Here is a 15658-nt window from a genome sequence, read left to right as displayed (position 1 = left end):
ATAATTGTGCCTGAAACTTTACTTTCGAAAGCCTTTCTGGAATATGAACTCTATGTCAAAAGACAAACCAGAAAAGTCTGAAACCTTTAAATTCTAAATCAATGATATGTTTAAAACATCCAAGAAGCTCCTAGAAGAAAATAGCACTTTGCCATTTTTCCTTTCAGAAATTCAAGAAAGCACTATGGATATTTTTAATGTAAAAAGACGACACCGAATGAAAAATTCACACACATAAAGTGGTATCAAAATATGTGAGACAACTAAATTTCAACTTACAAAAGTAACTTTTTTTTTGCCAAAATTTGTTGATATAGGCAAAAAAACTTCAAGTTACTTGTGCATGACTGTATGTAAAATCCAGATATATATTTTTAAAAAGGCCCAATACTAAACATGTCATTAATATGCTCACATCAAAATCACAATTTAAATCAGACCTGATCTCATAGGCACTTTTTGTGTCAGCAAAGTTAAGTCTATGATAAGTTTACTAATTACAACTAGAGTGTAATTTCAATGTTTCACTTATGGTTTGTGGAAGCAGTTTCGTTATTTTACTTTTTTTACTTCTTTGATGGCCTGATTTAAGAACTTGTTCTTAAGTGTTAACCTAAGAAGATTTCATTTTTAGTAAACATTATTGTTTAGTAAACAATATTACTAATGCTACTAAAAAAGAACAATGCAAACTGGCTTGAGAAATTCAAGATATATCAAAAGCAAGAAAAACGGAGTTACAATCTCAAATGGATTGGGGTAAACAAGTGGAAAGAACACAATACATCTCTGAATAAGGTCAACCAAGATGTCTAATTTTCCAGAAGAGTTATAAACTTTGAGATTAATCTTTCTTGAATATCTTTTAATAAAAGTAAAATACAAAAAACTGTAATTTAATCAAAGATTTTGGCTATAATAAGCCAAAACCAAAATTTGTTTACATGTGTGTTTTTTTTGCTTGTTTGTTTTTTAAACACCTTAGACTATCTGGAGCTAGAAAAAATATCTTTAGGACAAGATCATGTTCATCTAATGAATATCAAGCACATTGTGTCACTGCTTGATGCAGTATAATTCTAACTTTAATTTGCTCCATATCTTTACAGAGATCCTGGCAAAAGGGTATTAATACCCTAGAAACTGTGAAGGAATGAAGCAGCTTGTCAGACACTGATCATACCAAACTGTGTTTTTAAAGAACTACACAAGGTTCTGATTGTTACTATGCGTTTTATTCATGTGATTTTCTTTTACCCATTATATTCCTAGCTCTTCTAACACAATGAAGGCTAGACTGAATTTATAAGCAGTTACGGCAGTTTCCCACTCATTCATACTTCCTGAGTTGCTTTCTCCTTTGCTCTCTGTGTTATTAAGTATGAGTAGGATATATTTATTATGTTTAAAATCTAGTCTGCACTGATTTTTTTCCTTTTTGTTTGTATACTCAAGAATTATCTCTACACCAAGTGAAGCCATTACCAAAGTCACTATACATGAATTAATAGAGTAAATATGAAATTAAAGAGCAACTGATATTCATGGTTTGGTGTAAGAATGGTATATGAATACAAACCCATGCATAAAGGCACAAATATTTCTCTTTATTACCTTTCGAAAAATAATACCACTAGGTGTTAAGTGTTCTCTCAAAGGCCAGCTGTCAAAATGAGCTTTCATAAAAAGCTCATGAACAATCAAAGATAAAATCTTAGTGAGAGAGATTACTAACTGGCAACTTTAAGAACTTCCAATGTCAGTTTTCACAACACTAATATATAATATATGTACATACATTACTGCCCAGACCAAAATAACAGGCTTGATTTCTTCACTGAAATTAAATATTGTGATATGGGTAAACACAGAGAAAATATAAAATACCAAACTATGTACTGCAGCTCCTGAAATGAAAAAATTTGATAGAGTACACTGACATAATGTCATTTTCTCCCCTATGTCATTGGGACAAGCCCTAACCATATATACATATAAAAATATAGGACGGGAAGCATTTACTCACATTTACGTCTGTGTGATGAATTAAAACACAAAGAGCTGGAAGAATCTGAAGAGAGAAACATATAGATTTTAAAATATACACAGATAAAAACATACACATAATGATATCTACTTTACTTTAAAAGAAAACAAAAACAAAAATACTTGTTACCTCCTGAATGGTTTCCATTGGGGGTGGTGGGTCTTTGTGGCGACATAAGTTGACCATAACCCAAGTAACATTTCTTAAGAATGTTATAGGAATAGATGGACTTATGAAGGAAAGTAAAGGTTTCACAACTCCAAGGCTTATGACATAATCTCTACACTGTGGCCCATCACCTGTAGGAAGAAGGATTTATTAATTCAATACAATAAGCAACTCAGAAAACGTAAAGCACTGGGTTCAATATGCTACTTCCTGTATTTGAACCAAGTACACTATTTTGTTTTATGTGAAAGTTTTAGACAATAATAACCTAGTTCACATTTTAGGTCTTTGAGCCAAGAGAAGCAAGATAAGGTACTAAGATTTTTTGCACATTATTCATGTATTCAGGTTTATATGCTGTTCACCCTAAAATGTTTTTATGCCATCTAAAAGCCTCAGTAAGGCTTTAAAGTACTTTGTGAACACAGAATTGTTGCTTTTTCTCTTCTCTCTCAATGGTACTCTAAGTTTAAGAAACTTTCATGTTATAAAAAGAGATATATTGAAATACCATTACAGAGAAAATATTTGTAGAATTTATACTGATGATCTAATATCAAAGCATAGAGAATATTAACTATAAATTACTCTATACACTTAGAAACTATGTCTCAAAAAGGCAGGGGAGAGGGAACCAATACCCCTAGCTCAGTGGTTCCCATAGTGATTTTGGGGCCCTATCACAAATCTTTTGAAACAGAAACTCTGTGGGTCCAGGATTCTGTTTTAACAAGCCCTTAATATAATTTTGGTAACAGGCTAGAGTTTGAGAATCACTGCCCTAGAGAAAAGTGCCAAATTTAATTTCCTCTATCTAGAGTATCACTGTAATTTGTAGTATGAAAGCCACACTGACGTATTACATTCCGTAAGTGAAAACACTTTGCCCTGCACTGTGGTATTTGAAGATAAAATGCTTGTTCTTTTTGCATCCATGTATTCTAATTAATTCTATAATGTCACTGGAATTAAAAGCCAAAGATCAAGATGTTGTATTAATAGTTCTAAATCTACAATTTGGTATAAAAGTGAGGGACTCTGGATATACAAACGATAGCATTCCTAACAGTAATATACCATATGCCAAGAACAGTTTATAGGGAAATTCTCCCATTTGAAAACTCACAATTGTGGAACCATACCTTACCTTCCATCTTGGCCCCCAAAAGGGTAATAAAGATGAGGTATATCAGAGCAAAACTGATTACTTCCATGCAAAAATAAAAAAATCTGTGGCAAAAATAACTTTTAACATCATGGTACACAATACAGTTCAGACCCCAGATTTTTTCCATTCTCCACTGGAGGATAGATTTTTGAATTTTTGAGTTTGGGTAAAGTTAGGCTGTAGTTAAAAAACAAATTCTTGAAATACTGGAATTGTCTTTAATTATTCTTCCTACAATTATTTATCAGAAAAAACCTGAAGGTATGGCAATCATGGTGGTCAACATTAATGAGACTGCCTATAAGGTACAGATACCACATGTATGATGATGACTTCATGATGATAGTGGATAACATTACTATATTTCATTGCACTAAAATCCACAAGAGATATAAAAAATTTCAATTTAGATTCTTCTCAGAACTGCTATTATAGAGAAAAATTTTGGTTTAAGTTTTGCCTCCTCCTTTTTTATTATTTCCTAGGATAGTAAGAGAGTTGAGGAATAAAATGGACCAACATAATAAAGGAGAAAGAGGAAAATACCTAAATCACATACATATTTCATAATTATTCAAATAATTAAGAGGTGACTATATACAAAGAGATATAATGGTATCACAAGCAACAAAAATGTTCATTCTGTTTACTATGGGTTTATACTTAAACAGCTGTAATTTCTGTAAACTAGTTCATAAAAACTAGTACTAAAAAAGGCAAATTGCTTTTTCTTTTCAACTACTAGTAGTCATTTTTATTACATAGTACATGATAACAACGATTGTTGGACTAGTATTACAAGTTTTAGACAAACCTATGATATTTCCCAATGCCCACACTGCTTGCTCACAGACATTTTGATGGGGTGAATGGAGAAGCCTCAGGAAAAGTGGCACAGCATCTGAAGGAGGAAAACATAAGCTATCATTTAAGTTTGAAGATACTGTTACATATCAATTATATTTCAATAAAATTGAAAGAAAAAAGGTTGAAAACACTATAATCTAAACCCAAAATCAAACTTGTTTCTTTGCTGAAATCCCAAAAGAAAGAAACCTATCAAAAATATATTTAAAATATATCTTCATTAATTGATTTTCATTAGAATAACGGTAGTGGAAAATTTCTGGCTAGCAGACAATACATCATCAAAGTGAGTTTTAACATACAGACAAATGTCAAATTAAGCTGATAAAATTTCATTCACAGTTAAAACTGGATTTAATTCCAATTTCAAGAAATTAATTCCTTAAAGATTAGCATTATCTTCAAATTTGAAAAAAACTCCAATTATTAAAATAACTTTTGAATATAGAAATTTAAAATAACATCATATGGGTCTTTAGCCAGGCCAGTGATTCCTGTGCCACGTGAGACCTTCTGAATCAGAAAATGATTCTGTTGCTTAACACAAGGAAAAACAAAGAGACGTTTAACAGAATAATACTGCACTGAACAAATGATTCTTCTATTTCTTTTCTTCCCTCTGATATTGCTCTGAAAAATGCTATTTTGAGTACATGTAGATCAATCATGCTTACTTATAGTAAAAAGTAATTCATTTATCCATTACTTTTGGTATATTAAGACAGACTAGCAGTGTTAAAACAAATTCTAAGCCTCTTTCTAATCTTTAAGGAACACAAAAGAGAAAGGAAAAAGAGGGATTAAGACATTGTCTTGAGATCATAAAATTAACTAAACAGTCAACTATACAAAGCAAAACCAAAAAAACCAAACCCTAAAATCACATGAACCCAAAATTAATCAGTTTTATTAAGATTTAAGGAAATTATCTTTTCTATGTAATATTATAATACAAGTGTCTATATAATAAAATCCTCACTGCATAACACTTTTGTTCCCTTTCAAAATCATGACAGTGCTTAAGATTTTAACAGGCTTAGACAAGTATACTGCTTACATATTTGAAGGGGATTTTGAAAGTACCTTCTTTAAAATTATTAATTTCTTTGTTTAGTAGAAGAATCAAATAGTACTTATGAAAATAATTCAAGTTATTACTTTCAATAATTATTTCCCACTTACATTTCTTGGAACATAAAAAACAACCAATCCTATAATAACAATGAAAAAAAAAAATTTCAAGCCATTCTCTAAAGTAGGACTACTTTATAAAAGAAGATTTCTTTAAAATGTATAATGGACATCTCATTAACAGTGCCTAACAGGTAGTATGGCAACAGGAAAAACACCTTTATTTATGTAATGTCCTATAAACACAATAATGTAACTACTACTATAATTACGAAATGTTCTCAGATTTAGAATCAAATGAATTTTTGGAAATAGAAAATGTCAGTCAATGGGACAAGATGATCAAAGTAACATACTTGAGTTGGCCTATTTCAACTACCTTATTTGTTACTGAATTCAAAATACTTAATTACTTTATAATATAAATAGCTCTATTCTTTTAGGAAAAGCACTGAGTTTTTTAATTAACTTTTTTTTGAAAATCACAATTTTGTCTCTTAATAACCAACTTACTGGACTGAACTACTGCTTGAGTTTGTTCAGAGGTTCCAGACGCAATGTTTGTCAAAGCCCATGCAGCTTCAAACTGTAAAGAAGGACTACAAAAAACAAATAATTTTAAACAGCAGGAATTTCTACATTGGCCCAAATATCTACCAACCACTCCTCCCCCTAGCATTTTAAAAGTATTAAATATTTTTATTCAAAAGATCTATGCACCCAGTACTTTTTTTTTAACTTCCAATGACTATTTAAAATATCTCTTCGGTATAAAAAGCATACAACCTCCTCAGGTGTCCTTATTCTTAGTAAGAACTCTGTATTAAGATACCGGCACATTACTACCCAAACAGTTTTCTCAAGTACCTATCTGGCTAAACTAGTTCTTGCCAATTTTCAAAGCTTAAAAGTTAAATATATCATTCTCAAGTTCCCGTTTGGTCTTTACTTTCCTCTCTTGGTGTAAACATACCTTACACTGTTTTTCACTTTGGCTTCTCAACTCCATCTTATAGCCCTTTTTTTTTTTTCTTTAAAGACCAAACTAACTACAAGAAAATCTTGTCTTCTGCAAAGGATACATCCTAAATTATTTCTTAAAATAATGTACTTACTTGTCATCTCTTTCAAGACAATGGACTAAAATAGGCAATATTCCAGATTTTATTAAGTCATCAATTGGTGGATTTCGATCACTGGACAAAAGCTTCCTATAAGAGATATAAATATACCCCTTGTGAAACTTAATGACATATAATTAAATTCAAATTCACATTTGATATATTACAATAAACTGAATATTTGGCACAAATACTCTCCCTGCAAGCTACTTTTTAAATTTACATAATGCAACCTTTTCTCTATTATAAAAAGATTAATTTATAAATTTACAGAGATTATTAATAATTAGGAAAAAGAATGGTAAGACATGAACTACTTTTTTTTAAGTTAGGACAAAAGCAGATAGGATGCTGGTACAAGTTTATAGCTGATACTAGTGTCCAGTTCTTCATCCTACTCTATATACCAAATCAAAGGTCATAAAAGCTCAACAACATTCTCATCTCAACAACTAAAGGAAAGGAAATGAAATAAACACAGCAATACATAGGAAAATATCCAGAGAGATATTGGAGATACTAAGGTGAACAAGACAGACACATCCTTGTTCTCATGGAGCTTAGATAGTAAAACAACAATACCTAGTGCCCATTTACACATATGGCAGACTGCAGTTTTAGCTGACAAATCCTAAATGTGGCCTAACACAAATCTTCACCAATTTGAATCCCCTGCACTACTATATGAAGACAATGTTTAAGCAAGCTTAATCAGATTATTCCCCTATATAAACCAAGTGATGGCTGCTAATTTACTACCCTATCAATGTAAACTCCTTGACCGAGTTTTTTATAACACTCCACGAACTGGCTCCATCTTATTTATCTAACTAATCTTATTCTCTGTAATTCAACAACAGGTCAGTTGTCTGTCCGACCATTTCAATCTAATTTCTAGGCCCTTCAAATCCTATTCCCCACACTTGGAATGCTCTTTTTTTTGCCTATTCAAACTCTATCTTTTCAAGTTAAATGTTTTCAAAATACCCTCTCTGAATTCCGAGAATATATACACGGCATATGGCTACATTCGCTGTTGAGCATCTCTATTTTTAATACAGTTTTGCCTTCCCGATTAGGTTCTAAACTTCTTACCAAAGCAAGAATTATTCCACTTGCTTCTTCACAGTATTTTCCGTAATAAATGGTACGATTCTTTGCACAACGTAGGAAATAAACCCAGTCTTTTTTTTTTTTTAAACATCTTTATTGAAGTATAATTGCTTTACAATGGTGTTAGTTTCTGCTTTATAACAAAGTGAATCAGTTATACATATACATATGTTCCTGTATCTCTTCCCTCTTGCATCTCCCTCCCTCCCACCCTCCCCATCCCACCCCTCTAGGTGGTCACAAAGCACCGAGCTGATCTCCCTGTGCTATGTGGCTGCTTCCCACTAGCTATCTATTTTACATTTGGTAGTGTATATATGTCCATGACACTCTCTCACCCTGTCACATCTCACCCCTCCCCCTCCCCATATCCTCAAGTCCATTCTCTAGTAGGTCTGTGTCTTTATTCCCATCTTGCCACTAGGTTCTTCATGGCCTTTTTTTTTTCCCCTTAGATTCCATATATATGTGTTAGCATACTGTATTTCTTTTTCTCTTTCTGACTTACTTCACTCTGTATGACAGACTCTAACTCCATCCACCTCATTACAAATACCTCCATTTCATTTCTTTTTATGGCTGAGTAATATTCCATCGTATATATGTGCCACATCTTCTTTATCCATTCATCCGATGATGGACACTTAGGTTGCTTCCATGTCCTGGCTATTGTAAATAGAGCTGCAATGAACATTTTGGTATATGACTCTTTTTGAACTATGGTTTTCTCAGGGTATATGCCCAGTAGTGGGATTGCTGGGTCGTATGGTAGTTCTATTTTTAGTTTTTTAAGGAACCTCCATACTGTTCTCCATAGTGGCTGTATCAATTTACATTCCCACCAACAGTGCAAGAGTGTTCCCTTTCCTCCACACCCTCTCCAGCATTTATTGTTTCTAGATTTTTTGATGATGGCCATTCTGACCGGTGTGAGATATCTCATTGTAGTTTTGATTTGCATTTCTCTAATGATTAATGATGTTGAGCATTCTTTCATGTGTCTGTTGGCAATCTGTATATCTTTTTGGAGAAATGTCTATTTAGGTCTTCTGCCCATTTTTGGATTGGGTTGTTCATTTTTTTGTTATTGAGCTGCATGAGCTGCTTGTAAATCTTGGAGATTAATCCTTTGTCAGTTGCTTCATTTGCAAATATTTTCTCCCATTCTGAGGGTTGTCTTTTGGTCTTGTTTATGGTTTCCTTTGTTGTGCAAAAGCTTTTAAGTTTCATTAGGTCCCATTTGTTTATTTTTGTTTTTATTTCCATTCCTCTAGGAGCTGGGTCAAAAAGAATCTTGCTGTGATTTATGTCATAGAGTGTTCTGCCTATGTTTTCCTCTAAGAGTTTGATAGTGTCTGGCCTTACACTTAGGTCTTTAATCCATTTTGAGTTTATTTTTGTGTATGGTGTCAGGGAGTGTTCTAATTTCATACTTTTACATGTACCTGTCCAATTTTCCCAGCACCACTTATTGAAGAGGCTGTCTTTTCTCCACTGTATATGCTTGCCTCCTTTATCAAAGATAAGGTGACCATATGTGCGTGGGCTTATCTCTGGGCTTTCTATCCTGTTCCATTGATCTATATTTCTGTTTTTGTGCCAGTACCAAACTGTCTTGATTACTGTAGCTTTGTAATATAGTCTGAAGTCAGGGAGCCTAATTCCTCCAGCTCCATTTTTCGTTCTCAAGATTGCTTTGGCTATTCGGGGTCTTTTGTGTTTCCATACAAATTGTGATATTTTTTGTTCTAGTTCTGTGAAAAATGTCAGTGGTAGTTTGATAGGGATTGCATTGAATCTGTAGATTGCTTTGGGTAGTAGAGTCATTTTCACAATTTTGATTCTTCCAATCCAAGAACATGGTATATCTCTCCATCTATTTGTATCATCTTTAATTTCTTTCATCAGTGTCTTATAATTTTCTGCATACAGGTCTTTTGTCTCCTTAGGTAGGCTTATTCCTAGATATTTTATTCTTTTTGTTGCAATGGTAAACGGGAGTGTTTTCTTAATTTCACTTTCAGATTTTTTGTCTTTAGTGTATAGAAATGCAAGAGATTTCTGTGCATTAATTTTGTATCCTGCTACTTTACCAAATTCATTGATTAGCTCTAGTAGTTTTCTAGTAGCACCTTTAGGATTCTCTATGTATAGTATCATGTCATCTGCAAACAGTGACAGCTTTACTTCTTCTTTTCCAATTTGGATTCCTTTTATTTCTTTTTCTTCTCTGATTGCTGTGGCTAACACTTCCAAAACTATGTTGACTAATAGTGGTGAGAGTGGGCAACCTTGTCTTGTTCCTGATCTTAGTGGAAATGGTTTCAGTTTTTCACCATCGAGGACAATACTGGCTGTGGGTTTGTCATATATGGCCTTTATTATGTTGAGGAAAGTTCCCTCTATGCCTACTTTCTGCAGGGCTTTTATCATAAATGGGTGTTGAATTTTGTCGAAAGCTTTCTCTGCATCTATTGAGATGATCATATGGGTTTTCTCCTTCAATTTGTTAATATGGTGTATCACGTTGATTAATTTGCGTATATTGAAGAATCCTTGCATTCCTGGGATAAACCCCACTTGATCATGGTGTATGATCCTTTTAATGTGCTGTTGGATTCTGTTTGCTAGTATTTTGTTGAGGATTTTTGCATCTATGTTCATCAGTGATATTGGCCTGTAGTTTTCTTTTTTTGTGACATCTTTGTCTGTAAACCCAGTCTTTCTTAATCAAGGTTTCGAATTTAATAAAAGAAATTATTTTTTATTACTTCACTGAGGACATTCTTAAAGAGAAATGGCCCTTTTTCTTTGACTGTAAAATGGCACATACAGTATCTACAATGTATCATCAGTTTGGTGACACTGTCTTGCTCTGTGCTAAGGTGCCCGTAGTTTACCCACAGTTGCTTTTGCAACATCCATGTGAATGTTAACAAAGTAAAAACAACAACAAAAAAAGGCAAATAAAGTCTTAGAATTATTGTGAAAATAATACCCCCTGAAGTTATCCCAGGCTCTCCTAGGGATCCACACACTATATTTTGAGATCCCCTGCCTTAGGAGCCTTAGGGCTTTAATTATCTTATAGAACTCATGTTGAGAAGAGCTGCTCCAATACTATAATCAACTCTGACAATGGTGAACATAATGTATCAATTTCTTAATCATTCTTCCTATTAACATTAATTTGCCATTTTGAGATGTGAAAACTTCTGTGATTTTCTTCCTACACAGCAAAGTCCTCTCTAAGAAGTTCTTCTACCTGTGGTGGGCAACACTTTAATTCTATAATTTCCATATGTGTTCTAGGCCATTTAAAGTGAATACGCAAAAGTAGGAAAGTCTAATAAACATAAAAGGGACTCATGCACTGGATAAGATATTATATAAAACTGTGAAGTTTTTTTCCACTTTAAAATTCTGTAACTAGAATCAATTTCTTGCTTAAGCATCTCTTTCCTACAATTACAACATAGGGTGTTATTTTTTTTTTTTTAAGTATTTGTTTATTTATTTATTTATGGCTGTGTTGGGTCTTTGTTTCTGTGCGAGAGCTTTCTCTAGTTGCGGTGAGTGGGGGCCACTCTTCATCGCGGTGCGCGGGCCTCTCACTATCGCGGCCTCTCTTGTTGCAGAGCACAGGCACCAGACGTGCAGGCTCAGTAATTGTGGCTCACGGGCCTAGTTGCTCCGCGGCATGTGGGATCCTCCCAGACCAGGGCTCGAACCCGTGTCCCCTGCATTGGCAGGCAGATTCTCAACCACTGCGCCACCAGGAAAGCCCCTGTTATTCTTTTATTTATAAAAAAACAAAGAGGGCTTCCCTGGTGGCGCAGTGGTTAAGAATCCGCCTGCCAATGCAGGAGGCACGGGTTCGAGCCCTGGTGCAGGAAGATCCCACATGCTGCGGAGCAACTAAGCCCATGTGCCACAACTACTGAGCCTGCGCTCTAAAGCTCACGTGCCACAACTACTGAGCCCATGTGCCACAACTACTGAAGCCCGCGCGCCCTAGAGCCCGTGCTCTGCAACAAGAGAAGCCACTGCAATGAGAAGTCTGCGCACTGCAGTGAAGAGTAGCCCCCGCTCACCGCAACTAGAGAAAGCCCGCGCGCAGCAACAAAGACCCAATGCAGCCAAAAATAAAATAAATTAATTAAAAAAAACCAAAGAAACCACTATATTGTACTATGATACAACCATGTCTTCCCCAAGCTATTTATTAATACAAATGTCTCAGTAATAATTTTTTCTTGTTTTTCCCTTAAAATATGAGTGCATAGGTTTTACAACAGAAATGTGCAAAAATAACTAAATATTCTTACATTGACTGAGAAGTGGGAGTCTCTGTAGCCCTAAATCTTAATGTGTACTTCCCTGTACACTGCTACAGTAAGCTTTAATTCAATTCATTGTTTGATCAATACGAGGACTGTGAGAAGAATTAGCGACCTGAGCAGGATTTGATGAATCTGACTTTTAATAAAATTAAATACCTATTAATCAGTAAAAGGTAAAAAGCTTTATAAATAATGTTTTTCTATTAGTCTATAGCAATACCCTGTCAAATCAACTTTTCCCTAGCATTTGTACCTATTAGCCACACTAAAGCCTCAATGTATTAGTGAGTTTAGAAAATTGCTAATTTTAATACTCTAAATCAGAGAATAATTTTGAAAATAAATTCAGTTGGTCCATGACTGTTCTTTATTGTTTGTCATCAAAGTTAATATAAGAAACAGGACTACTATATAGTGAAAACCCAAAAGAGAACTCCTGTGTAAGTTACAAAATATGTCCTTAAAATTTAACTTACCTAGCAGCTTGAACTGCACTTAACTGAATTCCTTGGTTATCACTTGAAGCATTCTATAAAAAACAAAACAATTTTTGATGCAGATACACAGTAATTAGTTGTTAAGTCCAAGAAATACAAATGAAAAGGGGGGGAAACTCAACTTACTTGAACAATAGCTTCTAGAGAGGTATTTTGCTGGGAAAAAAGTTAGGGAAAACTAAGTTAAAAATCACCTTGTAATTCTGTATTTATGTAAAAATTTTTCACTGGTATTTTTAAATTACCAGAATAACAATTACTTACCACTCTATAATCGCCATCTATGTCAGAGTCTTCACAGATATCTTCATGTGGTACATTCCTTCTCTTTAAGAGATGTTCATCTCTTTTATTCTTTAAAAAAAAAAAAAACAAAACTTCAGTTAAATTTTAAAAGCTAAATACTTTCATACAAAGGTTAGGCAGTCCTGTGCCTACAAAAAAACATGAAGTGACTTTTAAAAGTAAAATGCAAATGCAGAAAATTAAACCAAATTGTGATTTAAACACTTAAGCAACACTAATTTGAGCCCCAAACCCCAAATATTACATTTTTAATGAACCGTGAACAATGTATAAATAAACAAAAAAAACAAAATAATTTGATTAAAAAAGATAGTGTACAGTTTAGCCAGAACCAAACATACATATTTATTTAAAAGTACTAAACCATTTTATACATCATCTGGGAGCTTCTCTTTATCACCTAAAAACAAAGTCAAAGCAAAAGTTGGGCAGTTCAAAATCAGACAAAAATCAACAATACCTTACAAAACTTAAGGGCCACTTGAATTTCACTAAAAACGTTTGGGACAAACTTAAAAATATATTCTCAACTAACCTACTTTAATACTTGAAAAGTCGATGAAATTTTTAAGTACCAAGTTCCTTTTATGGAGTAATTACTACTGTAAATAGCAGAACTGTTTAGTATGACATATACTTTATATAAATCATTTAAAATTACAGAAGAAAAAATCATTTGATAATGTGTTTATCTCTATATTTGGATAGTGGACAAACTGGATCTTGTCAACTTCAATAGCTTGTCAAATTTAGTCAATCTTTCCATTTTCAAAAGAAAAAGAAATGCCAATTAAGCACTTGAGATTAATATACGTTTGCTAATTTCTCTATATGCTGTAAGGTTGTTAGAATTATGTTTGAAAGTACCCAATATTAATCAGGCTCACCTTCCTTAATTCAACTACAACTTCATTTCGTTGTCTTCTCATAGTCTACAAGAAATTAAAGAAAATTATTTTTAAAAAATCACCTCAAATTCCATCACCCAGAGAAAACTGATATTAACATTTTGATGTACATTCCCTTATCTTTTCTTCTACTCGTATATATACAGTCATATTTTACTCATAATAAAGATTATATTATATAGATGATTTCCTATCTTCATTTCATATTCACATTCTCAAATACTGAACATCACTTTGAAATTATTAATGGAGCTATAACATATTGGATATATCATAAAAATTTTAAACTGTAACATAAGAATTATTAAAAATACAAAGGTACAAAGAGTAAAAGAACCCATAATCTCACCCCCTATATGAACTTCCTATTTAAAAAGTAATATATATACAAGGTAATCTCACCCCCCCATATGAACTCCCTATTTAAAAACTAATATATGTATAAGGTTAGTAAATGCAACTGCTTTAAAAAAGGGGGAGTGGGGGAAGGGGAGAGAACCTTGCTGCCCATTCATAGTTTCTTTCTCTAAAGGTAAACATTGTTAGATTTACTATGATTTTGACACACTTATCTATTTATCCTGATCTTCACCTTATTTTTGTTTATTTATTTAAAGATCGTAAAGATCTTCCATGGTGGTATAGGCAGATCTATTTCATTCTCCCTAAGAAGCACATTAATTATTCTACCACATACTGTAACCATTCTGTTTTTTAAAGTGTTTTTCTCATTTTAAAGTTACCTAACATAGAGGACTTCCATGGTGGTGCAGTGGTTAAGAACCCGCCTGCCAATGCAGGGGACACAGGTTCGAGCCCTGGTCCGGGAAGATCCCACATGCCACGGAACAACTAAGCCCGCGTGCCACAACTACTAAGCCTGCATTCTAGAGCCCGCGAGCCACAACTACTGAAGCCTGTGAGCCTAGAGCCTGTGCTCCGCAACAAGAGAAGCCACCACGATGAAGAGTAGCCCTCGCTCGCTGCAACTAGAGAAAGCCCATTGCACTGGATAAGATACTAGGTGAAACATATTTTGCAACAATAATCTGATTTTTATTGGTGGTGACAAAAATCACAGGTAACTTTAATAACTACTGAGGTTTACTGGCTACATTATTAACTGAAGGGAATACTGTTTCAGTTAGAAGTTAGTGAAAACAAAGATGTAATTAATTTTTTTCTAAGTTCAGGGGACCTCCTGAATTCCACCCATAGACTCCATGGGAATAAGGGCTCAGTAAGGAACTCCTTTCTCCTTTTTAGAACTCCTTTCTAAAAAGTCAATCAGGTCATGTTACTCCCCTCTTCAAAACCATCCAATGGCTCTCCACTTTGGAGTAAATGCCCAGTCATTATAATGGCTTAAGTCTTCCCACCTCACCACCGTCCTGGTTACCACCTCTAAGATCTCAGCTCCTATCATTCTCTCCATTCATTCTGCTGTATCCTCACTAACTTTGCTATTCCTCTAATGCACTGGAAATTCTCTCTTCAAGGCCTTTTCTAATACACTGTACAGCAACTGCTAAGAAAATGGACTCCGAGCTCCCAATGCAGGGGGCCCGGGTTCGATCCCTGGTCAGGGAACTAGATCCTGCATGCATGCCGCAACTAAGAAGCCTGCATGCTGCAACTAAGAAGCCTGATGCTGCAACTAAGACTCAGTGCAGCCAAAATAAATAAATAAATAAATAAATATTAAATAAATAAATATTAAAATAAAATAAAAATACCAAGATAATTAAAAAATACTAATAAGATAGGCTGCAAAATGAATAAAAATAATTAGACAAGTATTACAACAAGAGTTTCAATATTCACCATAGTTTAATCATTACAGCCTTTAAGAAGTAAGAAGAAATATTTTTCTTTTTACAAGTAAGGAAACTGAGGTTTAGAGAAGTTAAACTACTTGGCCAAGGCTACATGCCTAGAAGTGGGACAGCCAGGATTAGAATTCAGACAGTCTCATACAAAGCCAGTTAA

General features: G+C 33.9%; 1 protein-coding gene across 1 annotated transcript in view; it reads right to left on the bottom strand.

Moving 5' to 3' along the window:
- Positions 1-15658, bottom strand: part of KPNA4 (karyopherin subunit alpha 4) — a 57990-nt gene that overhangs the window by 18184 nt on the left and 24148 nt on the right. The window contains exons 2-10 of the mRNA XM_061194510.1: positions 13649-13693; positions 12720-12809; positions 12582-12611; positions 12435-12487; positions 6497-6592; positions 5895-5980; positions 4198-4284; positions 2177-2346; positions 2027-2071 (exon numbers count right to left, since the gene is read on the bottom strand). Of these exons, the coding sequence (XP_061050493.1) occupies positions 2027-2071; positions 2177-2346; positions 4198-4284; positions 5895-5980; positions 6497-6592; positions 12435-12487; positions 12582-12611; positions 12720-12809; positions 13649-13693 (702 nt within the window). The remainder of the gene's footprint in view (positions 1-2026; positions 2072-2176; positions 2347-4197; positions 4285-5894; positions 5981-6496; positions 6593-12434; positions 12488-12581; positions 12612-12719; positions 12810-13648; positions 13694-15658) is intronic.

This window comes from Eubalaena glacialis, chromosome 6 (genome assembly GCF_028564815.1).
Source record: "Eubalaena glacialis isolate mEubGla1 chromosome 6, mEubGla1.1.hap2.+ XY, whole genome shotgun sequence".
Taxonomy (NCBI): Eukaryota; Metazoa; Chordata; class Mammalia; order Artiodactyla; family Balaenidae; genus Eubalaena; species Eubalaena glacialis.
Note: the sequence above shows the minus strand (reverse complement) of the source record. Positions and strands in the feature narration are given on the sequence as shown.